This window comes from Azolla caroliniana, unplaced genomic scaffold (genome assembly GCF_043228905.1).
Source record: "Azolla caroliniana isolate FFs.n. ecotype wild unplaced genomic scaffold, voAzoCaro1.0.p SCAF_18, whole genome shotgun sequence".
In the NCBI taxonomy this organism is placed as follows: Eukaryota; Viridiplantae; Streptophyta; class Polypodiopsida; order Salviniales; family Salviniaceae; genus Azolla; species Azolla caroliniana.
Genome location: NW_028230453.1, coordinates 2969875 through 2997587, shown reverse-complemented (window position 1 = coordinate 2997587; position 27713 = coordinate 2969875). Strand labels below are relative to the sequence as shown.

The 27713-nt window shown below is 35.6% G+C and overlaps 2 protein-coding genes across 3 annotated transcripts; both read left to right on the top strand.

The window, feature by feature from the left end:
- Positions 1-1351: 1351 nt before the first annotated feature.
- LOC147852078 (Peptidase M1 family protein) lies at positions 1352-15104 on the top strand. The gene is made up of 33 exons (XM_087333953.1): positions 1352-1488; positions 2231-2296; positions 2372-2419; positions 2693-2836; positions 3143-3218; positions 3686-3762; positions 3916-4029; positions 4117-4191; positions 4299-4406; positions 6691-6903; positions 6981-7042; positions 7144-7171; positions 7248-7334; positions 7456-7481; positions 7562-7625; positions 7733-7813; positions 7903-7950; positions 8044-8062; positions 8183-8187; positions 8290-8301; positions 8391-8447; positions 8521-8630; positions 8756-8836; positions 9008-9194; positions 9457-9605; positions 9745-9883; positions 12612-12758; positions 12851-12932; positions 13053-13228; positions 14092-14202; positions 14397-14513; positions 14638-14709; positions 14831-15104. The coding sequence occupies exons 1-33, from the start codon at positions 1423-1425 to the stop codon at positions 14909-14911; spliced, it is 2928 nt and encodes a 975-aa protein (XP_087190079.1). The 5' UTR covers positions 1352-1422; the 3' UTR covers positions 14912-15104.
- Positions 15105-23649: 8545 nt separating this feature from the next.
- On the top strand, positions 23650-27034 carry LOC147852077 (protein IQ-DOMAIN 8-like). 2 transcript variants are annotated; one of them, XM_087334443.1, is made up of 5 exons: positions 23650-23757; positions 24532-24642; positions 24880-25230; positions 25597-25728; positions 25886-27034. In XM_087334443.1, the coding sequence occupies exons 2-5, from the start codon at positions 24565-24567 to the stop codon at positions 26393-26395; spliced, it is 1071 nt and encodes a 356-aa protein (XP_087190569.1). In that variant the 5' UTR covers positions 23650-23757; positions 24532-24564; the 3' UTR covers positions 26396-27034. The 2 variants fall into 2 exon arrangements, with proteins under 2 accessions (XP_087190569.1, XP_087190571.1); XM_087334445.1 differs by having other exon boundaries at positions 23691-23753.
- Positions 27035-27713: the final 679 nt, after the last annotated feature.

The window sequence follows — 27713 nt, the reverse complement described above, 5'->3', positions numbered from 1 at the left end:
GATCAATTAGTCGCAACCAACAAATCGGTGCCAAAAGAAGCGCAACAATAAACATCTTGCAAAAACTTATTGGCAACTCCCCAAACACTTCCAAATCCCACACCGGAAAACTACAAAGAGGTGCAAGTCGGGCTAGGAGGCGATTGCCAATATGTGACCATGAGAAGTTTTGGTGTTTGCGTTGCGACGGCTTGACCTTGACTTCAAGGGACTCGATTGTTACATGTTGTAAAAATTGTGGTTGCATCTTGCCATCATCCTGACATGAGCCATAATCTTAATATGTAATGTATGTATTCATATTTCCTTTTAGTTTAATCTTTGATGTAAGACTTGTTATTTGAATCTTTAAGTTGATTTGTTATTTGAAGCTTGGAGATATAACTTTGTGTGATTTTTGAATTTTAAGTTTCAGGTTTTGAGCAATTGGAAGCTTAGGTTGTTTTGAGTAATTTTATGATCATTTTCATGGCAAATATTTGTTGTACACTTACCATTTTTGGGAGTTTTTGATGTTTGTTTCTAAGTTGGGCTCCTAGTTACAAAGGTTGTCAGATAACGGGGCTCCTTGTAACACAGAGCTGGGTTCTTGGTTACAAAGGCTGTCAAATAGCGGGGCTCCTGGTTACAGAGGTTGTCAGATAGCAGGGCTCCTTGTGACACAGAGTCGGGCTCCTGGTGATAGATGCCGTCAGACAACGGGGGCTCCTTGTGACAGAGTCGGGATTTGGGTGACAGATGCTGACAGGGGGAGTCGGGCTCCCGGTGACAAGACGTTGGCAGCGATTTATCCACATTGGGGGCGGTGGAGATCGGACGTGCCATCGGCACCGTCCACGCCCGCCGATTCCCTCTTAAATTTTTGGTAGTAGTTAGTCACGAGCATGTATGGATGGATGGATCGATGTATGTATGTGTGTATGGATCATGTATGTATGTATGTATGTATGTATGGATCATGTATGTATGTATGTATGTATGTATGTATGCATGTATGTATGTAGGTCATCTTCCTTCTTCTTTGTAGTCTTGCTGCTGCAGGAAGCTTACTGTCCAAAGGAAAGCCTTAATCCTCCTCTCATCAGTCTATCCATCCCTGCCATCTCCAGGTAACAAAGAAGAAATACATACAAAATCTCTGTCTCTGTCTCTGTCTCTGTCTGTCTGTCTGTCTGTCTCTCTCTCACACACACACAGATTCAGAGATTTGACTCCATCTTCATCTCCATCTTCTTATTTATTTCATCCTTCTTGTTTCTTTGCTCTTTTGGTTCCTTTTCTTTCTCTCCCTCTCCCCCAAAGAACAATATCCTCCACCAGAAAAGCAAAGGCGAAGAAGAAGAAGAAGAAGAAGGAGAAGCAGAAGAAAACTTATAGAAAGAAAAGAATAGAGAAGGAAACGGAAACGGAACAGAAAAGGACATGGCAAGATTTGTTGTTGGGTTTGCTTCTGCTTCCCTGATTTCTTCATCAAGCTTCCACTATTCTGTGATTCCTCCTACTTTTTATTTTTTTAACTGAATGTATTAATCTTTATTACTGTCACTGTTTGATTTGTTTATCTTCTCCCTCTCTCTCTCACTCTCGTTTAGTCTTCTCATTGAGTAAGCTGGATTTTGCTTCTGCTTCTGCTTCCATAGCTTCTTGAGCCAACAAGCTTCCGTTTCTCCATGGTTCCTTGCACCTATTTCTTCCCTATTAAAACTTGTATTTCGTTTTCTTCCATTTTTTATACTTTTTCTGTCCTATTTGTTCATGATCTTGTATATGCTGCCCTTAAATTTGCTGGCTTTGTTATCTGTTTCTGGTCTTTCTTTAGCCTGTTTTCGTCATTTTCCTTGTCAAATTTGAGCTATTGGAATCTTCTCAATATTTGGGTTAAAGAGAATTCGGTGTGTGTTTTTTGTTTGTTTGCATAAAATCTTCATCTTTCTCAATATGTTTATTGGTAAGTTTGAATGTATTTAGATAGAAGAGGAATACACCATTTTGAGCGTTGTAACTTATATTCCATGGGTTTTATATAATTTTAAAGCTTGCTCAATTTCATTCATTGATTCAATTCAGTTTTATGAATTGTTTTGGATACCGCTCAATAATATAAAATTGCGAGAGAAAATTAATCTCTTACCAGCAGTGTTTGATTTTACTCTGTATCAATGCCTTTACAATACAATGATGGTAAACAAGAATATAATATAATATAAATTTTTTCTGCCTTTTGTTGCAGAGGGTAGGCTCATATAATATCTTAAAGAAGAATCATTTCAAATCAAGCCGCCGCTGTGGTTTTAGGGTAAGATTGAGTTTATACAAAAGATCGACATTTGTGATATCATGGATTATAGTACTGAATTAAATTGCGTTTCAGGATTTGAGATCATCGGTGTGGATTTCACCAAAATCCTCACTATTACTTGTACGTAGTTTTTCTACTGCATTTTGCAAGGCAAATATTTTTCAAGGGGAAATACCAAAACATACCCATAACTTGCTGGATAATTATCAGAATGCCCCTAAAACTTTTCAAAAATTAACCAGAGGGATAGAAGATCTTGTTCCTCCACTGAATTCCCTGCTGGGAAGGGGGATTCTGGTAAATATATCCAGAAAGCTAGGGCGGTTTTCTTCTCTTTTAATAAATTTGTGCTGGATTATGTGGAATGGTTAATTGTCCATGTTCGTATCATAGGAAACTTTTGCAGGGGTTGGAAGATTTTTTTGCACTGTAGCTGCAAATCCATCGGCACTAAAATCAAAAGAAGAGATGGCCCAAGAAACTCCAGTGGAAATATTCTTGAAGGACTACAAGGTTCCTGATTACTACTTTGATACGGTAAGTTATGTCTTCATGCATACTTTCCTTTGTTAAACCAGATGTACAAGTTGCGAGCGAAACTTTATAATGTTCTTTATAATGTTAAACCGCAAAGATGCAATTGTTTCCCAGTTCATGTATCAGAGGTTAATATTCCAGGATTCATCCCTATTCAGGAAAAAGTGAACTTTATGTTTAAAGCATATTATTTTTCAAAGAGTGAACTTTATGTTTAAAGCATATTATTTTTTGGCCAAAATTGAAGTAGCAAAGTATATCCTTGTTTATGATATTCATTAGTACTCTGTTATCTGATGCTTAAAGGTATTTTTAAGCTTTCTTTTGGGAGAGGAGCACACCACTGTGCATTCAACCATCTCTGTTTCCAGCCGTTTGCAAGGTATATCCCAAATACTTTGCTGCTTACATTTAAAAAAAATCTAGACTGTGATCTCCTCACCTAATTAGATGTGGTTATATCTCTTCATGAACTAATGTTTACTATATGCAATGGTGAGATGCATATCTGTTGGTGCTCAGTCTGCTGTGTTTTTGTTAGTTGATTCAAGCTTCCATACAATAGTGTTTTCTTCACTCGTTCAATATAGTTCTTGTTATGCATTATAGGTATTTTTAAGTTTGTTTTGGTCATTTTTTTCATTTTTCTAGCATTTATGCGCTGTAATCGTCTTGTCTACCGCGTTCTATTTCTTTTGGTAGTCTCAGGCATATTAGTTTTCTACCAGCTAATGCTGTTAAATATGTTAGGTTGGAAATTTCAATTGATGGTTAATTCTATATTTGAGAGCCTCTCTGATTTATGAAGGTTTATTAGCCTGCCAAAACTTTTCTCTGCTTTATTTATAGGCTCCCAGGCTCCATTGAGACTTGATGGTGTTGATGTAAAGCTGGTTTCCATTAAAGTAAATGGTGAAGATCTAAAGGTATGATAAATAGACAGTTAGCTGTCTTTCATATTGCATTTGAGGACAATATATGCTGATAGAGAAGTATGTCGTTGGACTAGAAAATGCCCATGATGCAGGAGTATATCTTTAAGACTATTACGTAAGCATATTCTCTATGATAATCTGCAGGCAGAAGATTATGCTGTAACTTCTCGCCATCTAGTGCTACATCGTCCACCTTCGAACACATTCAAGTTGGAGATTACGACTGAGATTGAACCTCAAAATAACACTAGTCTAGAGGTTTATCGTCTTGTTATCAAATCTTGTCCTGCACTTCCATATTTTTGGTGTTTCATACTCATTCTTGCTTTGTTGTATTTTGAACAGGGGCTATATAAATCAACGGGAAATTACTGTACACAATGTGAAGCGGAGGGTTTTCGCAAGATAACCTTCTATCAGGTAATTAATTCTATAAATTTGCTAGAAAGCATGACCATGGATTTGGTTTAAGGGATTCTTTTGCTTGCTACTTCACAATATTCTTTTGATGTGGTTTCAAAAATCAGGATCGACCAGATATCATGGCTAAATTTACCACGAGAATCGAAGCAGATAAGTCTTTGTATCCTGTGCTTCTTTCCAATGGAAATCTTGTTGATCAAGGGGATCTTTCTGTAAGTGCGAAACTTTTTTGTAACTATTTAGTACCGATGCACTGATGTTCGGATGATTAATAGCATTGTAGTTTGAACTTTGGTTCTGCCAATCTATACTTTCCAACAAATCTAGTGAAGGTAAATGTTTAACCATCATCTTTCCTTTAAGCTTCTATCTCACTTAAATCCCATGTGAAGAAGCTTCAAGAGCATAGCCTACAATCTCAGAACAGAAGAAATGGAATAGTAAATATGTGGAGAATCAGACTATTTCATGTCCCATGGTGAACCATGACCCCTGGAAATGATACTAAATTCAAATAGTTATATTGTATATAATAAGCATAGCCTACAATATCAGAACAGGAGAAATGGAATAGTAAATATGTGGAGAATCAGACTGTTTCATGTCCCATGGGGAACCATGACCCCTGGTAATGATACTAAATCCAAATAGTTATAGTATAGATAATAAGCATATCATACTATTTAGTATTTACATTTAAACAGTCTAAATTAAATTATAGCTAACCCCTTATCATCTTTTTCAATATTCAGTAAATACCGTATATGCATTTAAAATTAAATAGAATATGAGGTTATAAGACATAAGTATGGGTTATTTACATTTAAACAGTCTAAATTAAATTATATCTAACCCCTTATCATCTTTTTCAATTTACAGTAAATACCGTTTACGCATTTAAATTAAAAAAAAACATGAGGTTATAAGACATAAGTATGGGTTATTTACATTTAAACAGTCTAAATTAAATTATATCTAACCCCTTATCATCTTTTTCAATTTACAGTAAATACTGTATATGCATTTAAAATTAAATAGAATATGAGGTTATAAGACATAAGTATGGGTTGCAAGTGCTTATGTAGCACCTTTCATTCGAAAGAGAATTTCTAATGAAGCTCCTATATTGTGGATATGGACACTCTCATCTTGAAAGAGGTGTATCCAGGCCTCTAGCTCAAGGTTCCTCATTAGAAGTATGTGGGAGAAATTGGAGATCGTTTTCCTTATTGAAGGCAATAGATTGGCCGTTAAGAAATTGTAGGGATTAATGTATTATTTGCGAAGTATGTTTTCCTTTTTGAAGGCAATAGATTGGCCACTAAGAAATTGTAGTGATTAATGTATTATTTTCTCCAATTTGTGCTTATTGAAAGATACGAAAGTATGAAAGAGGTAAGACATGTTAGCATCGATAAATTCAAGTTGAATTGGAAGATACTGAGGAGTAAACAAGCCAGTAGATGAAGAGAAAAGTTATATGCTCAATTTTATAAGGAACTTGATGAAACTGATCAAAGAATGTCTTGCACCAGGTGTAGCTGATCACAATAAAAAAACATGTCCACATGAAGGATGTCGAGTGGTGGACATGGAGAGATTAGAGAACCCAAATACTGTAGTGATGGCAACCTAGTTGGCAAGGGTGATTTTGTGCTTAATACAGACACCCAGGAGGGTTTGATAGTAGTAAGAATGCTAGATATAAATTTTAACATCAATAACCGCAGTTAAGAGACATGCCAGGATTTTGGATATTCTAGTGAGGCTTAGGATAATATAATCTACATATACTTCTTTTTAATCTAGTTTTGTTGTGTATAAGCAAAATTTTTGGGAAGCCAAAAAATCATAGTTTCTGTCTTTAGTTTCTAGTGAGAAAAAGATTCTGTAGTGAGAGTAAGGGAGGAACCCTATATGACGGACAAGCACTTTGCCTCTAAGATTTTTTTGAGTGAGAGCACTCTTTGGTATACTTTATTAGAGTTGGGTTTTGAGTTGTACTATGAGGGTGTGAATTGTGATCGTGGATTTTTTTTACTGCTCTCCAATCATGGAAATAGGCTTATAGCCAAACAAAGTAAAATCCATGTGTCCCTATTTTGCTCAAAGGGTGCTCAAAGGTGTTCATGTATAGAGCATCAATGCGATTCTTTATCTTTCATTCCTCTTCCAACATTACAGCTTGATTAGCAAGAAGTCCTATAGTTGTTAATTATTTACCCCTCCATCTTTTTGTAAAGCTTTGATCAAATTTGTACATCAATCATGGGGCATTACGTGCATATTGACTACAATTCCAAAACATGCAGGTAATGTATAAGTCTGACTCATGATGGTGTGTATACCCATTTGTTCTATGACCATGTTTTCTCCTCAGATTTTTGTCCCTTGATTGGATAATGCCTTAAGATTTTGTTATTATCTTTATATTCTTTGCTATGAAAGAAAGAGAGAGGGAGAGAACTCATTTTAGACATTTTTTTGTTATAACAGGATGGTAGGCATTATGCTGTTTGGGAGGACCCTTTCAAGAAGCCCTGCTACTTGTTTGCTTTAGTGGCAGGGCAACTTGTAAGTCGGGATGATGTCTTTACCACATGTTCGGGGCGTAATGTTGCACTTCGTATTTGGACACCAGCACAGGATATACCAAAGACTGTGCATGCAATGTATTCTTTGAAAGCAGCCATGAAGTGGGATGAAGAGGTTGGTTTAACATGAAAACGTTTTCTGTCAGGATTGTAAGTAATATTTGGTATCATTATGTGGAATTGCTTTTGCAGGTGTATGGACGGGAATATGATCTCGATCTTTTCAACATTGTTGCTGTTCCTGATTTCAACATGTAACTTCTTCAAATGATGAATATTGCATTGGATTTTCTCTTTCGTGATGGTGAAAATATTTGTGAATTAACAAACATTGTTATTATTTTCATGTATCAAGGGGAGCAATGGAGAACAAGAGTTTGAATGTGAGTGTCTACTTTTGTAACTTTTATTCCTATGTCAATCTCTTCTTGCTTTTGATCTGTTTTTTCCCCTTTCTAGATTTTCAACTCAAGATTGGTATTGGCTTCTCCGGAAACAGCAAGCGACAGTGATTATGCTGCAATTCTTGGTGTAATTGGCCATGAGGTTTGATCACGTTCCCTTTCATATGCAGTTTAGCATTTGGTTAATGAAGTATGATAATAGACTATGATGGACTGAAATAAATTATTGCGTGCTGTATGAAATTGTTGTACTTCAACTTCAGTACTTCCACAATTGGACCGGAAACAGGTATGGGCTGATATTACGTTATTACTGATATGTTCAAAGCTAGTAAAATGGTGACATGTTTTGGCCAATTGTTATTACAGGGTGACATGCAGAGATTGGTTTCAACTAAGTTTGAAGGAGGGGCTTACTGTATTTAGAGATCAGGCAATTTGCTTAATGAAAGCCTTACCAGAAATAATAAAGAGTTTTTGACTTCAAACACTTTTTCCTGTCTGTGTCTTTTATAAATCATATGTTATGCTTTTCTATAGGAATTCTCTTCTGACATGGGGAGCCGAGCTGTAAAACGTATATCTGATGTGCTGCGCCTTCGTATATCACAGTTTCCTCAGGTAATCCTTTATGAGTGACGTGCCTGATTCTTCTGTATTTACTTCACAGGGATGAGGGGAATATTTTAAATAATAAATTGTTACTTCAGGATGGAGGTCCCATGGCTCATCCAGTTAGGCCTCATTCATACATAAAGGTATGTAGATTGAACTGTTCTTTCTTTTATAGCTATGCTTATACCTTTATTATGTTATCTGCTGCTTACATGTTTTTTATTTCTGCCAAACAGATGGACAATTTTTACACAGGTACATCCATAATTCTTCTTTTGTGTCATTGCTTAAGAATTGTATTGGCACATATCATGCTTTGGTACTGACTTAAGTTTTTTCTGATTTTTGACAAATTGTATCTGGAATTCTTTACAGTCACGGTATTTTTTTTTTTTTTTGAGAACTTCTCTGCTTTTGTTTTTATTTAAAATGATGATGATATTTACTTGTACTCGTTGGTGGCCATTTATTTGTGGAAACAGGTTTATGAAAAGGTAATATAATAACATCCTATGCACACTTTTTGTTTTATTCAATGATTTTAGAAAGTACTTTTATAGTTAATAAGCTCATTTATGTATAGGGTGCCGAGGTAGTTCGAATGTATCAAACTCTTCTTACAAAGCAAGGGTTCAGGAAGGTAATTTTCTGAAAATGTTAGTCAGTGCGATGTTTATTATATTTGAAGTTTACTTTTGTAAATGTATATATAGGGGATGGATCTTTATTTTGAACGACATGATGGCCAAGCAGTGACTTGTGATGATTTTCTTGCTGCAATGCGCGATGCAAATAATGCAGATTTGGGCAACTTCTCATTGTGGTATGTGTGAATAGTGTAAATTTATTTTGTAATAGATTTTTTTGTTAAGCATGGAATTTGGGTAACTTAGCAATGTGCTCGGTATGTGAGCTTTTAGTATTTTAACTTGAGGATTTCTGGAATAGGTATTCACAAGCCGGAACTCCAGTTTTGACCATTCGCACAAAATACGATCCCACAGCTCGTACGTTTCAACTGTATTGTAGGTGGGTGTATAGAAAACAAAAGAAAACAATCATACGATATATGAAAAAATCATGTGATATACAATGCAAACATGTGTTATATAAAGTAACCGTTTTTCTTTTATGAAGCACTATTTGCCATTGTAGTAATACAAACATGAAACATCTTGTGCTTATATGTTTAAATTGCAGACAAGAGATACCAGCAACACCAGGGCAGCCACATAAGGAACCCATGTTGATTCCGTTGGCTGTCGGCTTGCTAGATAAGCAAGGTCAGGATATGGTTCTCACATCTGTTTACAATGGGGAGTCTCTGCTGTCATTAAAGAGTGGAAACGGAGACGGTCCGAGGACAGTAGTTCTCCGTGTAGAAAAGGTCAGATCCATGACTTGTGTGTCTAATCTCTTATAAAGATGTTTGTGTGTCTAATCTCTTCATGCCATTTTCTTTGAACGTTTCTAATGTTGAACTAACGATAATTTCCTTGTGGCCATTTTTTTGGTTTTTCACCCTACATTGAACTCGGTTTTGCATCATCTATATTATGTATTGCTGAAATGAAAGTGTTGTTTTCCGTTACCACATTTCTTTACTGTATTTCTTCGATCCATCTAACAAGTACTATTGATTTGTATAGGAGGAACAAGAATTTTTGTTCACGGATATCTCTGAGAAACCGGTTCCTTCTCTACTGCGTGGTTTCAGTGCACCTGTTCGACTTGTCTCTGACATCACTGATGAGGAACTTCTTTTCCTTTTGGCTCATGATTCAGATGAATTTAACCGGTTTGTAATTGAAATGAATTCCATGGCAATTTACTCCCCCAGGCCCACATATCATTCCATATCATTTCTTAGGTGAAAAGTTCATCCTTCTCATGCTATGTGTATGCGTAATTTCTTTTCTGCGGAATTCATAATGCAGTTGGGAAGCAGGACAAACAATGGGCAGAAAGCTGATACTTTCCTTAATTAAAAAATATCAGCAGGGTGAGAAGCTTGAAGTTGATAGTGCATTCCTTAATGGGCTGCGCAGCATTCTTTGTGATTCAACCTTGGACAAGGTAAGATCATATCTGTTTGACGTTACATCCATACAAATCCTTTGAGGACATTATTTATATTTGCTTTCTCTTGCAATGCTACATGTAAATCCTTTTGGACAAGTTAAATATCTTCATATATGAGTCTTTCTTTCTTGCAATGTACAAATCCTTTTGGACAAGATAAGGATGTTTATATTTGAGACCTTGTTTGCTGGTTGTGAGGGTTATTGGCTGGGAGTAAAAATATTCCACACAAAGATTTAACAACAATGTGAGAGATGGTAGTAGAGGAAAATACAGTCAAGAATTCATGGAGAGTATGGAAAGATTCCATGAGGGAAACACTGTTTATCCTCAAAATGCAGTACAATAAAGCAAGATGTTTCTTGCCAAGAGAATGGCCTCAAAGGGCGAGAAGATCTGCTTGAAGGAAAAGTGGACACTAGCTCAAGTAGCACATAATAGGAATGCATATAGCAAGTTACAGAAGCATGAAAAGAAGGGAAAATAGATCAGCATACTTAGATGGAAAGGTGATTATTCCATGGCTGTTTGAGACCTAGTTATGGAATTGTATGTGGCTCTCCAGTTGGATGTAGGCATTGCTATGTACATATAAACACGCCAATGTGAACAGAGCCATTTAACAGAGCTACAAGGATGCAAATGTTAATCGGTTCATCATCTTCAACCACAAACGTTAAGAGTCACTACAGGCTCTGGAAAGGTGGCAGTTTATTTAAATAAGAACTACAAATGATGTTCAGATGTTTGTCAAAGCACAAGAGATGGGAAATATGTGGATCAAGATACATATAAACAGGCCCAAAGACATCTATATCGCAATCTATTTTTTCCACTAGCTTACTCAAGATATGCCTTGCATGGCGAATTTCCTTATCTACTGTTGTATGATGATATGATAAGCTTTGTAACCTTAGGTAACAAATAGAATGCACACATAGGACAATGACTAATATCTTTTTATAACAAATGAACTGTACATGACTAGGGGCAAACCACAGATTATGGGAAAGAACTTTTGCTTTAGAGAGTGCTCATCGGTATGGTCATACCATGTTGGATAATATTAGAGGCTTTCACACCTTGAACAGCAAGCATACGGGATTATCTAATGGGATCTTCTAGCTTGAAACCAGATAGTGTTTTCCATGCCTGTTAGAAACGACTATCACTCTGCTATATTTTATGCCAGACATAAAAGGACTTGGAGGATGTTTGAAGAAAGGCAGACACAAGCTGCAATCACAGCACCTTAGATTTGGCACACATAATGCAAACTCTCTCTAATGAATATTGGAACACACATTTTGCTTAACAGGAGCATATGAAATGCAAACATGCCCATAATAATTTTATACTCCACTTCAGGGGTGATATGAGCAACCTCTCTCAAAATTGGTTCTGGAAATTGGAAAAATTTATCAAGAGGGGATAGACCTTGTTCACATTAGGCGGGGTCTTGGATTTATACACTTACAAATATAAACACATACAATCGCCTATAGAAATTATGATTCTGTGAACATCAATCCACATTTAATGGATAAAATTGTTAAGAGTGGATAGACCTCATTCCCATCAAGGGGTCTTGGATTTATACACTTAAAAATCTAAATACATACAATCACATATATAAATTACAATTGTGTGAACATCAATTCACATTTAATGGGGAGCTAGTGGAGTATGTCTTGTGTATGCTTAGAAATCAATTTGAGTGGCCTACATTTTTCCATGAGGCAACAAAGGCAAGAATAGCATGTTGCTTTGCAGGCTTAGGATACCTAGAAATCGATTCTAGTGGCCCACATTTTTCCATGAGGGAACAAAGGCAAGAAGAGCATGTTGCTTTGCAGGCTTAAGATACCTAGAAAAACAATGTGTTCGCTTGTTACATTTTCAAGTGCAAGGACCACCAATTTATAGTTATTTCACAATGCTCCTCCATGAGGTGCAAATGTTCGTACCATATGGGGTGGTGGACTGGCTGGACATGATGGGCTAGAGAGGAGCTGTTATTATGGATGAAAATCCCTAGAGAGACCCTTGGTGATGATAATATATCAAATGATCAGAAGCAAGCCATTGATACCTCATGGAATCATGATGGTATAACTTGAACTGCACCAGTGTTAACTGAAACCTCTTCCTAGCGAACAACTTCCAGGAGAGATTTTGGAAATGTCACTGACCAAAAAGGAACTTCAGAGATGCTTGGGAAATCGTCTTGTTCAAACTTAAATTTTACTAGGAGACACCTCGCTTACATCTGTCATATCCGGGGAATGCACCTTCCACAGGACATGAGACAAGCCAACGTAGTAAGCCAGAGAACTCTCTGACACAATAACTTCACCAATGTCCATCTCCCAGAGCGCGAAACACAGTAGAACATGCCTAGACTACTTATTGTGGAAAAAGCTACAAAATCGTACTGAAGATATCCAATGAGAGACTTATCAAGGAAACATCCCAAATTTAACTTTTAATTTGTTTATAGATATATATCATATTCATGATGTTTGTCAAAATGGTTTGCATACAAATCCTTTTGGGTAATGTTAGGATACTGTTTATATTTGTGGTTTCATTTCTTGCAATGTTATATATACCGCTTTCTTGCAGATATATACAAATCCATTCTAGATGAGGCAAGGAGTGCCGTCGTTTTATGTTTGAAGGTTTCATTCTTGCAATGTGATGTATAAATCCTTTGGTGCAGGAATTTATTGCTAGAGCCATCACTCTTCCATCAGAAAGTGAATTGATGGATTTGATGGAGGTGGCAGACCCAGATGCAGTTCATGCAGTTCGTCGCTTCGTCATAAAGGAGATTGCATCCACACTGCGTCAAGAGCTACTCAATGCTGTATGTGTTTGGTTATTTCTATGATATTTACATCTTTCCACTTCAGCTGTAATTAGTGGCTTCTTATCTTGTTGTGGATGATGTATTGACAGATTAATAATAATCGGAGCAATGAAGCGTATGCATTTAATCATGGAAGCATGTCCAGGAGAACTTTAAAGAATGTGGCATTAGGTACCTCACTTAACATGGCTTTCTCATTGATATCTTTCTAATATCCTCTTATTGGTTTATAAAAGGTATCTGGCAGCAATACCATCTGATGATGATGTTGTTGTGTATTGGAATGAGCAGCTTATATTTCATCATTGGATGAACCTGAAACAACCCAAGTTGCTTTGAAAGAGTATGAAGCTGCAACAAACATGACAGAGCAAATTGCAGCATTGGCTGCGCTAGTGCAGAATCCTGGAGACTTGCGAAATGAGGTGCTATCGAAGTTTTATGAGCAATGGAAGAAAGAACCTCTGGTAAGAGATAATAAGTGGGTGTATATATCGTGTATATATTTACATCTGTATATATAACTTGATACTCCAAGCTCAAATGTCCCAATTGAACCACTTCTTAGGTTTTCTGTTTAGTCAAACGGAATGAAGTTTAGACATTTCATGGGAGAAGGACAACCTTTCTATCCCTTATCATAAGAATTATCATCATATAAGAGTTTCATTAAAAGATTTGAGCACATTTGATCGTTTCTTTTAAAGTTTCTGGCAATTGAGTTCCAACTTCCATTTAATACTCTTGATTAAGTCTTTTAGAAATCATTGAAAAGTTTTTTGAGGTGATTAAAACATTCCCAAATTGTAGCCGGATCATTGTTTTTCCTTTCATTGGTGAAACGGGCTGAGAGTTGGTGCCAAGGACTCCCGAGCTACGGACACTTGTATATTATGATCTAATGACCTAAGAAAACTCTTCCTCCCCTCTCGTAAATAGTTATTTTAACTAAGAAGTTAATGGTGAACAAACCATGCACAGTGGGCAAACCATGCTTCAAACGATTTATGTAAGGCTTAGAGTAAAGCTCTCAACTCTAATCTCATGAAGAGAGAGAGAGGGTGGCAGGGATGGAGATATTTTTTGGCGACGTAAGTACACAAGTTTAGGGATGTTCATGCTTGGAAACAAAATATGACCCATGAGACAAAAAATATGACCGATGAGGTCAAATATGCATGCATAAAAATGAACACAGGCATGAATTTTAACATGCGTGTATTTTGTTACATTAAAATATTTAGTCAAGGCTGGTTGTTTATGATTCCACAATACCTTATTCTTTTTGTTCGGTCATTTGTATATTCACTCATTTTACTTTGAATTTCAGGTTGTGAACAAATGGCTTGTTTTGCAAGCTATGTCCGACATTCCTGCTAATGTGGAAAATGTGAAAGCTTTACTTGATCATCCTGCATTTGACATTAAGAATCCAAACAAAGTATGTTTCAACCTCTTTATTTATAAACAGAGTGCAGTTCTTTCCTCTCTAAAACCCAAATAAATTATTGTTTGCACTTTACATGTTTTATCGAAATATGTTTGATGTGTTTTTATTTAATGTACAAATCTGTAGATGTGATATTTTAATATCTTGTGCTAACCCTAAATGATATGCTTTGATAATGGTTAAAGGTATATTCTCTTGTTGGTGGCTTCTGCGGTTCGGCAGTTAACTTCCATGCAAAGGATGGTACAGGGTACCAATTTTTGGGTGATCTAGTTTTGACACTTGACAAGATCAATCCTCAAGTAAGAATTCTTTTTATCATTGAAATTTAGGCCTGGGTTTAGATGATTTGTTTTTCATGGCTTTTCTACTATTTGTGAAATCGTGGACTTACATATATGTAATAATGTGTAACACGAAATCTAGGTCGCATCTCGGATGGTTTCTTCTTTTTCGAAATGGAAGAAATTCGATCTCTCAAGACAAGAGCAAGCTAAGGTTCGTAACTCACAACCTGTCAATTAACTTACTTTTCTCTATCCATTTCCATTTCATTTCGTGGTCTTGCATGTGCACATGAAGTTTTCATTTTTTCTTACTTCACACTGTTTTGTTTCAGGCACAACTAGAGCGAATTGTAAAGGCAGATGGTATCTCTGATAACGTGTATGAAATTGCATCAAAGAGTTTAGTGGCTTGATAGGAAGCGAATTATCAAGGACCCCACAAAGTGAATTTGAACCTAATGGCCTAGTAAAGGGAACACTATATGCTGGCTGCAAGTCAAGGAATGACTATTTGTGATTCTTTGAGGAAATTCAAAAGATGGTTGTCATCAGTATGAATGGATTCTGGATTTTAACTACAATTAATTGAAGACATTTTTCTATGCTTATGGGTTGAGTTCCATTGCATGCATGAAATTATAGGAAATGTGAGAGAGAAGCACAAACTTATGCTGTCCCAAAGTATTTCTGAACTACATGCTTCATGTTACATGTTATTTGTCGGTCGAGTATTCATGGCAAACATGATAAATTCCGTAATGACAACAGTAATGAGAGATTTTCTTGTATCCATCTTCCTAATGCATTATGGAGACATAGTGTCTTACAATGTCAACCATAGTGGTCCTGGGTATGGAGACTGACAATATGCTTTTTTATGGTGGAGTTAGCAATAGGGTGGAATGCCTAGACAGTATGTTAAATGGTTAGGTTCTCTATTATTGAGATGTGAAAACTAATTGTGAATATAAATTTGTCCAGCCATATTATAATAAACCATCCTTTGATAGAATCTGCTGTGAATAAAGAAGGAAGACCTTGGTTGTATATGCATGCACAGTATAGGTTTTTGGTTCAGATATCGACACCAGATGCATGCAATGGGATTGGAAAAGTGTGGTGAAAGGTTCTTTGTTTTACCCATTGCAATTTTGGGCAAGTTATTTTACTTTTTAGAATGGATATGGAATCAAGCATTCTAGGTGTTTAGAGTTGGGGTTGGTGGGCTACTTGTAAAGTCAAAGATCAATACACATTGTGTTAGAACTTAGAATATTATGAGTTCATTTCCACTACATTGTTGTGAAGGCATCTTAAAATCATCTTGGAGCTTATTAACCAAAGTCTATATATTTTAGTCTATCCTCACATAGGGTAATTGTACTGCGAGAAAATATCTAGTACACACGAACTTCATGTGATGTGGCCCCATTTCTTTGTCATGTAAAAACACCAAAGCATCTAAGGAGAATCCAGCTCTGTAAAAAGCATTTTGTGGTGGGGTATCAAGCTCAATGTTTGAGTAGTTAAGAGATTGTTGGTAGCCTCTCAAACTCATTGTTTTATGACTTAAAAAAAAAGTAGGACATCCAACCTTGTCCTTAGCATTAGTCAAACAAGCTCAAAAAAGGTTAAAACTAGCAATGGAGGTTTCTCACAAGTCTCTTGCTGGTACTTGCATAGTTGTTTGATTTTAAAGTTGTCTTTATGCACTTCCTTAGAGGTGGTGTATCAAATGAATTACAATGTACATTTATCTTGATCAAATGATGGTCCATCCCATCTTCGATTGGAGTTCGATGTATGTCAATAAAATGTTATTGTCTTTACCTATTCCCTTTTGTTTTTAGAAATTTTCTTCTCCTCACATTTTTGGCTCTCGTGCTTCTATGTGGGAATAAGTGTTTCTCTGTAGGCTATTTCACGTGTTAGTAAGGAATCGGATTGGGAAGAAAAGCCTCCATTTTCAAATGAGTGATTGGGGGATGGAGATCAAAATTTTACTACGATGAAATGAACTAGAACTGGTCACATTAAAGATGTCAGTTATTTAACTGTGAACTCCTTTTAAAGGTTACATTTATTTTATAAACATTAGATACAACACATTTGGTTGGTAAGGATACGAGGACTTTTTCACCCACATACCTTGGGTCTTAGTCTATTGATGTAAGAGAAGACTAAGTGTTGTTTAGGCTAGCTAGTATACCCCATTTTAAACGCATAAGATAGAAGGCCTAACATGTTTCCCCCTCCCCCTCCCCTTGCCACCTTGAGGTCCTTATCCATTAAAAGTCATCCATAATTCTTAGTTTTCATGCACATAATTTAATCACAATCCATCATTGTCATATGTGGAAAAATGAAACGAGCTCATTATATTGTCAACTTGTTTGTTGATTGTTGTGTCCTGCTTTGTTGAACAAACTCTACAAACTCTGAACTAAATAGTTGAGTTGTTCACCTAAATAGTTAATGTTATCATGTATTGGACCATGATTGATCTCTTATATATATATATATATAATATTCTTGATATTGGAACAAGAACATCCTAATGAGCACAAACTCACGTGGGATGAGCTAATCCACATAAAATAGTTTCCTAACTAAAAAGTTCTCTATAGTACTAGCACGTTTTCTCAATGACACTTTGTCGAAGAAGGAAATTTTTAATTGGTGAGAATATATGAGTGTAAACATATGGAAAACAATATAAGATATGAATAATAAAGGTGAAACGATCATACAATGCTTGGGCAATTGTCATCCAAAAATAAGTCAATGCCTAAAACACAAATAAAATTTTCATTGAATTGAATACAAAACCTGACACTTGTCAAGGTTCAAAGTGTTGGCATAAAAGGCCGACTCCTTCCAAATTGTATCATTAAGTGTGAACACGTCCTCAAGTTAGGGCTTGAGTATATATAAGCCCAAATGTAACATTGTAGTGATAGAGTTACAGAAGAGAATAACAAGTTTCCATTAGAGCTTGATCTGAGTTCTCTTGCTTCTTACTTTCCTTCATATTGTGCACATTCTATTTCTTTGTCTTGCACATGTTGTTTGCTTGACATCATCTTGTTGGTCCTCACACATTCTTCTGCATACCATCTTCAACAGAAAGCGTGCAAATAAGCTCATTAGAAACTACTACACTTTTCCACTTCATACATGTTATTGTCATCATGTTGACCATCATCACCAAAATGTCTCGCCGTCAACAGTTGGTGACATTGTTTGGAGATTGTACCAAGAATGGTTGATAGGTCATTGATGTAATAAACTTGATTATTCACGCTTGGGGCCTCGTCAGATTGTTGATAAATTTGTTGATGCTTCATTATTATCTTACCAACATTAGTAGGATGACCCACATTTTGGGTTGGTGACCTTGTTTGGATATTATGCCGAGAGTTGTTGTCTTATTAGATGATTGAACCATTAGATGACATACACGAAGTAGGGTTCAAACTCACAACATTCTAGTTCCAAGACATACACCTTTGGCAAATTAGGTACAAATTTATCCCTTCACATTTTGTTCATATAAGTAGTTTCCATAAGGATTTGGAAGACTCTAGGCATGATCTCATCTTTTTGGAGTGAACCAAATTTGACTATTTGTTTAGAAGTCAAGGCATTAAGAAGAGCCTCATTCTTTCAAACCACTCTAGTTTAATGTCAAGTCTTTTAGAGATTTCCTCTTTTATCCCCTAATAAATACTAGATGTCACCATGGAAAGTAGGGGTTGAATGCCTAGTCTCCATCAGACAACCTTACCAACTGAACTACAACCATTTGGACTAATGGGCTCTTGATTCTTGATCATATATCAAAACTCTTGCTAATATTTCTCGTAGTTCTTGCACATTTTCTCTGTTTTCTTGTAAGTTTGTGCCATACAGTCACTTATTTTATTTGAACTCTTTTTAGTATAAATTTGATGAGATGGATATGAAAAGACAACTCCTCACGTCTTTTCAAAGAACTTAGTTGGAGGGGAGAGAATGGAGGGTTATTTATCACCGAATGGCTATGTCTTTAGGCATTGTGGAAACTTTTGGCGAACATCATGACAAAAAACTTTCAAGAGACTTTGCTCAATTTCCTTGTAAATATGTTGCAACAATAAACCAAATCTTGCAAAAAATTGTAAGATTAACCAAATTTCTTCATCTTTAGGGTTATAGCCAGTAATTTTAGTATTAAGTTGGTTGATGAGGCTCCTTATCAATTTACTATGTTGATTCCCGAGTAGCATGGCTAGGGGTGGCTTCATAATATCACAAAGAAGTGCCCATGCTCTTAAGCCAATCTTTCACCATATCTTATGTTGGAAAGGACATAACACTTTCAAATGCACATGCAATAACTATGAATGAAAGCGTAAAACACACTACTATAATCTTGAAATAACATTCAAATGGCTAGGGGTGGCTTCATAATCTTTCCCATTCACAAAGAAGGGCCCATGCTCTTAAGCCAATCTTTCACCATATCTTATGTAGGAAAGGACATAACATATTCAAATGCACGTGAAATAACTATGAATGAAAGCGTAAAACAAACTACTATCATCGTGATGTATGAACAAAGCAATCATGTAGTTTATTCATTCTAGATAGATGGAGTGCGATAATCATGACATTCATTGAAATAGAATTTAATGTTCGCAATTTTCAATGTTGGAAATACTAAAAAGCTAGCATGATTGTGCATTGTTTTTCTCGCTTTTTGTGTTGTAGGTTGCTCTTTGGTATTGTAGTTGTAGCGAAGAATCAAACTCACACACGAATACTATAGCATTTTATTAATATCATAAACAAACCCTATGCAACTATCAGGTGGCAAATTGTAGTGTTTATTACACCTAATGTGTGATGGCATAAATATGTACATGAATGGATTCAATATTGTGACACATTTGATACATCCTTTTAAGCAATGGAGGCATAACACTCAATAACTTGTAGCATGAAGTTTTCTTGTACTCTCTTTAAATACAAACATTTGAGTTTTGATTTAATTTGTCGGTACTGTAGTGTTATGTTTCTAGTTTCATGTTAATGTGAATTGCATAGAACACACTTCGTACATAATATCAAAATGACCAATTTGTAAGTGAGCATTCATTGTTGTCGAAAGCACTCTTTAATGATGGATCTGTCCGTCGAAACATTCTTTAATGTGAAATATTTATGTGTGAAAACACTGTTAAATAATTTGAGACAATACCTTTTCGCCCATTGTCAACAATGTGCTCTCTTTTCTTTTTATTTTCTTTCGCCGGATGGCCAATCATAGTCAACAACGTGTCTCTTACCGAAGGGCTCCCCCCTAGAAGCTTCCACATACCAACCGACCAACAATAATATAACAATTTCAAAGAGGCCCAAGCATGATCAAGTAATGTTTGTTATAACAATGTCATATGTTCTAAGATAAAATAATGCATCAAGTTTTGCGAATGTAAGGGCAAGAGCTCGAAATTGTAGTAGTTGTATTGTATTACTCTTTTACAAAGGCAAGTAATATTGGTCCAACTATCGGTAAAATGTCATCACCTTTTCATTTATGATCGTTAGGATTTCCGGAAGCAACATCGATGCTTTTTTTTGTTGCAGAAATTTATGTACGATAGTGATGATAGTCATACATAATGAGCTTCAACAGAATTTTCTTCATAGTAGTTATGACAATGATCGTTTCATTACAATTGTTGCTCAAAGAAAACATTACAGTTGTTGGAATACATTGTCAAGTATGAGTAAAGCAACAACATCTAATATAGGTGAAACTCGATACAAGCCTTTTATTGAAGATTTCGAACAATTTATGGTTGGGCAAAATATGGATAGGACTGAATACATTTAAAAAAAACAATGTTTAGGCTAGCAAAATAAATAATTTGTGTGTGGGTTGTGAGCCAATTAATGTACACAAGCTATTAGATATGCATAACGAGAGTTTGACATGTCTCATGAACCATTACTAATTGAAGGGTTTTGGTTTCAATAGCGACATTCATTTCGATGCAAATTTATTCGTCTTCCATAAATGATATAAAATCAATGGCCATTACAATAGTATTTATCAGCCCCTAGTTGATACCAACCTTGATTTATAAGACCTACGTATAAGAAAGATTACATTGCCAGGTTTCACATTTCTCTAGATTGTGAGGGACACACTTTTTTAGTTTTCAAACACATATTTTGCTCTCTTTCGCTAGTGTGCGAGTTTCCAAAAAGTAGAGATATATGTAAAGGGTTTCGTTTGAATGTTTTAAATGTGGTCGGTCCCTAGAGTGATAGATTAGTTGTTCGTACCTAGATCAATTGTCATGAAAGAAGCGTTGCGAGAGAATAAGATAAAAAAGGCACAAAAAAAACAAGGTGTTATCTTTATTTCCAACATTTATAGGTATTCTTGCAACTCATCCACTCGAGCAACATAAATGGAAATGATGTTTCTATTTTGTTTACAATATTCCTGATTACATATCTTAATCATCATTTTATGGACATGTCTAAACTAGCGTACAATAGTGGAATTAGTCTTGCTTTGGAACACAACATTCAACTTTCGAGGTGATCCACCAAGTGATATTGTGACATTTTACACTAAAATGAACATTTAATGGAGGAACATAAACTACCCCTATTGTAAATCAAGTTTAGAATGTTCATCCAAAAGCATCAACTACATGAAACAAATGCAATAGCTTGATGGAGATGGTGATATGGCCAATTGAGGGTTTATGTCATTGTTCCCTTCTTAAAAAACTTGAAACTTGAATCCAAGAATGACATTTATGAGAATTGTTGTTTTTGGCATGATGCACGCTAGAACTTAATCATTCATTCACCATTCTCAAGCTTGAGGATTTGATTATCATCCTCTAAGTTAAAATATGGCATATTAGTACACTTAAAAAAGGTGCAAATAAGGATTTCCCATTATTTCACCAATTCTAGTATTGCCCTGAGCCCAACCATGATCATCTTTAGAGTTCATATATGATATGGTGTAAAGCATGCATCAGAAAGAGGTAAAGGCCAATCCCGACTATGAGCAAAGGCAAATATCACTCATTCCATAACAACTAAATTTTATTGATTGGAGAGAGAGAGAGAGAGAGATTCTACTATCGTCTTCGGCGGTCAAATACGACCACTCTCATCACTTGTGCCCCAACGCCCCATCTTAAATCGCAATGCATGTGAGCTAAGTCGTATAGAAGCAATGGTTTAAATGGCAGACAACGGAATGAGCTTTAACATGTATCGAATGTGTACGATTTCCCCGTTCCACAAAGAATATGGTTTTGTAGTTAGGCGCAACATGTGTCGTATAATGTGTGAAGCGTGATCCTCTACATTTGTCCCATGTTACGGTACATTGTAGAGAGAGAGAGAGAGAGAGAGAGAGAGAGAGGGTTGAAGAGGGCGGACTTTCAAGCTCAATTATTGTTGTTATTATATTTAGTACTAGACATTTTCGATCAATTGATGTAGAGATAGAAGATGAGAGAGAGATAGAGAGAGAATTTTGTGCACAAAGTTTATTGAGTCCCTTCTCGCCCATAAGAAACCAATCATTCCCGAAATGTCCCTTTATTATTTATATTGGGTGGGAGTCGACGTTCAATGATCAAGAAGAGGAGTGGGTGTCGTGACTTCTCATACCACCTTCGCCTTTTTTTGCTCAAGGTGTGTGGGGGGGGCTTTTTATCTTGGGGGAGTGAGTTTGTAAGTTGTGTGGGGTGGTATTGCTTCAAAAGGTTGATTCAAATTTTGAATTTTGGAAGAGGAAAAAGAACCAAAATGAAAAGGAAAAGGAAAGAGAGAATGAAACTGTACCCCCAACTTAAGAGAAGGTTATCCTCCCCCCCAATTCCAAAAGAAAAAGAAAGAAAAAAAAAGAAAAAAGAAAAAAGAAAAAAGAAAAAATGAAAAAAGAAAAAATGAAAAAATGAAAAAATGAAAAATGAAAAAATGAAAAAATGAAAAAATGAAAAAATGAAAAAAACACAAAGAAAAAAGAAAAAAGAAAAAAGAAAAAAAGAAAAAAAGAAAAAATTAAAAAATGAAAAATGAAAAAATGAAAAAATGAAAAAATGAAAAAATGAAAAATGAAAAAATGAAAAAATGAAAAAATGAAAAATGAAAAAATGAAAAAATGAAAAAATGAAAAAATGAAAAAATGAAAAATGAAAAAGAAAAAATGAAAAATGAAAAATGAAAAATGAAAAATGAAAAATGAAAAATGAAAAATGAAAAATGAAAAAGAAAAAATGAAAAAATGAAAAATGAAAAATGAAAAATGAAAAATGAAAAATGAAAAATGAAAAATGAAAAATGAAAAATGAAAAATGAAAAATGAAAAATGAAAAATGAAAAATGAAAAAATGAAAAATGAAAAAAGGAAAAATGAAAAAAGGAAAAATGAAAAATGAAAAAGGAAAAATGAAAAATGAAAAATTAAAAAGAAAAAAAAAAGAAAAAAAAACAATGAAAAACCAAAAACCAAAAACCAAAAAACAAAAAACAAAAAAGAAAAACAGAAAAAAAGAAACAAATTAACAAAGAAAAAGGAAAAAGATGGAAGAGAGGAGAAGAGATTTATTTTTGAAAATTTGGTTTCACACTTGGACAAACAAAAATACTGTGTGTGTGAGTGTGTCTCTCTGTTTCTCAATTCAATTCAATTCATCTCATCTCATCACATTTCATTGGGAAAGTGAGGGAAAAAAAAGAGAGAGGAAAGAAAGTAAGAAAGCAAGAAAAACACACACACAATTCTCCCTAACCTCCTCCTTCCAAAATAAACCAGACAGACAGACAGACAGACAGACAGGAAAACACACAAAAACATTTGATTCTGATTGATTGATGGATTGATTGATTGATGGATGGATACATAGGGGGGGCAGACACAGAGAAATCCTGCAGTAAATTTCCTCTAGCCATCTTTCTCTTACCCTGAATTCTCCTTCCTTTTCTCCTTTTTTTTTTTTTTTACTGTCTGTTTTACACTTAAAAATCACAGCATTTCGGATTGATTTCCATCTTAAAGAAATAAAGAAAGGAGGAGGAGGAGGGGGAGAAGAAGAAGAAGAAGAAGAAGAAGAAGAAGAAGGAGGAGGAGGAGATAAACAGGAAGAAATAAGAAGATATTGCCCATTTTTTTTTATATAATCTTATCTAATCTGATTCATAAATTACTTCTTTAATTTTCCACTCATTGTAAGTAAGTAAGTACACTAATCTTCTCTTTTTCCCTTGCTCAATTGCATTTAATAAAAGAAAAAGCTTTCTCTCTCTCGCTTTAATCCCTCCTCCTCATCTAAACCTTTCATTCTCTATATTTACTAGGGTTTTTAGTTCCTCAATCCTCTCAATTTCGTAGCATTCTTTCTTTGTGGGCTTTTGATTCACTTCACAAGTAAGCTTTCTTTCTTTGTGAGGTTTGGCTTTAAATCTCGGAATTAAAGGTTCCTGGGCCTTTGCTTTAACTCTCAGAATTAAAGCCTTCTAGGTTCTGCATTAAATCTCAAAATTAAAGATTTCTAGTTTAAGCTTTAAATCTCATAATTCAAATATTTTCTGGGGTTTCCTTTAAATTTCAGAATTAAACCTTTCCTTTTTGATTAATCTCACCATCAACGATTCCTAATCTATGAGTTTCGTTTAAAGTTTACAAATTGTCTTTAAATCTTTTCTTGATTAAATTTGACCTGTACTTTAAGCAATAATCCTTTTACTTTAATTAATCTCATATGTTTAAATGTTGAAACACAATTTCATGGCTTGTGTCGAGGGGGAAATTTTCTTTTATTTTTAAAATTCCACAACGATTTGGAAGTTTTCTTTATGTGTAATCAATTCTTGATGAATTCTCAAGAAATAAGCGGCTTCTTTTTTCAAAAATCACACATTAATGTACATCAAAATTCTGATTTATGTTAAAAAAAAATCGAAGACAATTTCTCAATTGCATGGGTGTTTTTGTTTCGAATTTCAGGATTGGTTCTTGAAGCAACAGTTTTTGGTGTCTATGGGTGCCACTTCAAGATGGTTCAAAGCTCTCATTGGCTTCAAGAAAAACAAAGCAGCTTCCGAGCAAGAGAGTCTGGTATGAATGAAAGAGAGAGAGAGAGAGAGAGAGTCTGAGAAAGAGAAAGAGAGAGGGAAGAAACATGAAGTTCCGGTTCCATTATTGTAACTGTGCTATTCAAGTTCATGGCTTTGATGCTAGCTAGCTCTGTAAATCAGTGAGTGTTTAATGCCTAAATAGCTTCCCATTAGGGTAAAGCTCATGAGTGAGAGAGAGACTGAGCAAATATGTATTCTATGTCTAACATTCACACAGAAAAACTCGACAAATGACAAATCCAAGAGGTGGATCGTATGGAAAACTACTTCAGTAGCGTCGGCCAATCCAAAGAATGTGGTGGATCGGCACGACATAAAGAATAGCATGTCTGCGAGATATGCCGTCCATCCGGAGAATTCTATCTTATATCCAAAGCATGCCAAATCCAAGAGGTGGATCATATGGAAATCGGATGTATCGAACCTTTCACATAATTCCGACAGACATGATCGAAAGAATGGCATGTCTGCGAGATATGTGCACCCAGAGGATTGTATCTTATATCCTACACATTACACAATGCAATGGGCGGCTGTTCGAATCCAATCGGTATTCCGCGGTTTTCTGGTTCGTATCAATTTAATCTATAAATGAGAACAGAATTATGTTTAGCAAAGGAAATATTATTGCAATGTCTAGAACAATAATGCTGTACAATGACAGTGTAGTTCCATCTTAAGAGAGTGTGATACATTGGAGAAGCAGAAAAAAAAAAAAACCCTAACTTGTTAGCCACTTACTGGTAGTAGATCCTCAGTGAATCTTCAAGATAAATTATCATAGAGAGGCAAGGATTTCTAATAATTTTCAAAAAACTTGGGTATATAATAAGAAGTACCCAACAAGATTAGGGGTGTGTTTTTTGTTTTCCTGAACCCTAATGACATATTCACATATCATTTCTAATTTGATCCTTCCATTGGCTGATTGTAGGCCAGAAGAGCACTCAGAGCATTAAAAGCTATAGTAAGAATCCAAGCACTCTTTCGAGGTCGTCGGGTGAGGCGGTATAATGCTGCCGTCTTTCTTCAAGCTTTCAATCAACTGAACATGCATGAATCTAAGGTACAAGAATAAGTGAATGATGTTACAATGGTAATCCATCTCAGATTACTTAATTCATTTCTTGTGGGCTCCTAAAATTGATCCTTTGTTGGCATCTTTGCATATAAATATATAACCATTCAAAATCCGATCCTTGGTGTTACAAAAACTATCGAAGAAGAGAGAATGGTGTGATTGCCAAGGAAGCGCCGAGGAAATCCAATGGAGGCAACACCACAAGCATGCGGCTGCGATAAGACGGGAGAGAGCATTAGCCTATGCATTTTACCGACGTGCAATGGCCGCGAGCAAGGAGCTCGAGTTTTGGCAAATGTGGGAACAACAATTGAGTCTCGAGCTAGAGCTAGATGCAAACAAGTCTAAAGTCACTCCGGAGATGGCTTATAATATGAATTGTCATTCGGGAGTGATATCCCCGGCATCGAAATCGTGTGTTGGGCATGAGCACCACCAACATGTGAAACATGTACATGGCACTAGGACCTCTCGGAGTAGGGACCAATCTCCAACGAAACCCGGGTACATGGAAGGAACCATCTCAATGAGGGCCAAGTGTAAAAGTTGGGGAAGTGCAAAATTCCAACAAACCCCTTCACCTCTTCACAAGAAAAGACATGCTTCCATGGGGTGCATGGACAACCATCAAATACTTTTGCAATGCAACTAAAGGCCTTTGTTAGTTTTCTAACATTCTCTAGCTTGTTGCCACTCACGACGAGTTATAGAGGCTATATATATATATCTTTATGCTACTTTCCTCCTAGCATATGATCTCATTATGCTTCACCCACCCAAGAACTAATGAGCTTCGATGCATATTCAGCTCTCTCTCGGAAGTTTTTAAGCTTCATTCGGTGAAAGCTCTTAACTATTGTGGGGTTCTTCATCTTGGAGAAAGCATTTGAGCATTGAATTTCAGTAGATCTTTGATGCATATAATTTCCACTCTAGATAAAGGAACCGAAGAATTGAGGCGTCTTCTATTGATTCATGCTTCCTCCAAGGAAAAACATGTGGGTTGTTAGATTCTTCGGTAACCTTGTATTGTAAACTAGGGACTTGATGCAGGGGTTGGGCACTACTTCAAGCATATTAGTTTCCGAGTGTTGAGAATGCTGGAAGTGGATAGTTATCTTCATTGGTTGTTGTTTGTGTCACATTCTTGCAAGTATTTAATGCCCCTTCCCTCCAAAATGTTAAAATCATGCATTTTCTAGCTTTGGCTTAAGTTGCATAATTGTATCTCACTCCTCTTGTAGCTAACTTTTGTATAATATATCCTAACAATCTTTTGGATTGCTGAGAATCATCCTATCTTAATACTTTGCAAACTCATCATTCCTAAGCTCAAAGATTGCTCTTTAAAGTGGAAAGTAGAAAACATTTTCTTGCCAATGATTCGTGAATCATCAACATTGTGTGTTAAAATGAAAAGGAGAGTGTTGCTTCGCCTTGTTTCCTAGATTTGCATATTATGGCTTGAAGATAACATCCCTTCTTTGTATGATTCTTCTACATTTTCAGAGTTTCATGATGGAGAAATAATAATGATTGGTCTTAATGGATTCCAAGCGGAGGGATTAACCCATTTTGTCTATTCTTGTCAATCTAGTAGGTGGTTTTGATCCCATGTGTGTTATATATTTATTGTGAGATGTCATTAGGACTTCTTGTTTCAAACTACTCTTGACTTTCCAAATCACAAATGACAAATAATTTTATTATCTGTTTTGTTTAATCAAGCTCGTCCCTTGTAAAATTGGATTGGATTAAGGAACGTAGAAATAGCAAAAAGCTAAGTCTAGAAAAAACAATGGTGTAATTGGCACTACACCCACAGTTGAATTGAAGATGGCATATGCTTAGGGCAATCTAGCATGAAAAGAATAATTCATTAAGAGGGATGCACTGACCACAATATATCACAATGCTAAATTGTGATTTTTGTGGATAGATGATTATGCAAAATATTTAGGATGATGATT

Bases quoted from the DNA above. Each gene is read 5' to 3' on its own strand.
- LOC147852078 (XM_087333953.1), top strand. From the start codon at position 1,423: ATGGCAAGATTTGTTGTTGGGTTTGCTTCTGCTTCCCTGATTTCTTCA. The intron at 7,482-7,561 runs GTATGGGCTGAT...TTGTTATTACAG, and splicing joins CACAATTGGACCGGAAACAG to GGTGACATGCAGAGATTGGT. The intron at 7,814-7,902 runs GTAATCCTTTAT...TTGTTACTTCAG, and splicing joins GTATATCACAGTTTCCTCAG to GATGGAGGTCCCATGGCTCA.
- LOC147852077 (XM_087334443.1), top strand. From the start codon at position 24,565: ATGGGTGCCACTTCAAGATGGTTCAAAGCTCTCATTGGCTTCAAGAAA. The intron at 24,643-24,879 runs GTATGAATGAAA...ACATTCACACAG, and splicing joins CTTCCGAGCAAGAGAGTCTG to AAAAACTCGACAAATGACAA. The intron at 25,729-25,885 runs GTACAAGAATAA...AAACTATCGAAG, and splicing joins TGAACATGCATGAATCTAAG to AAGAGAGAATGGTGTGATTG.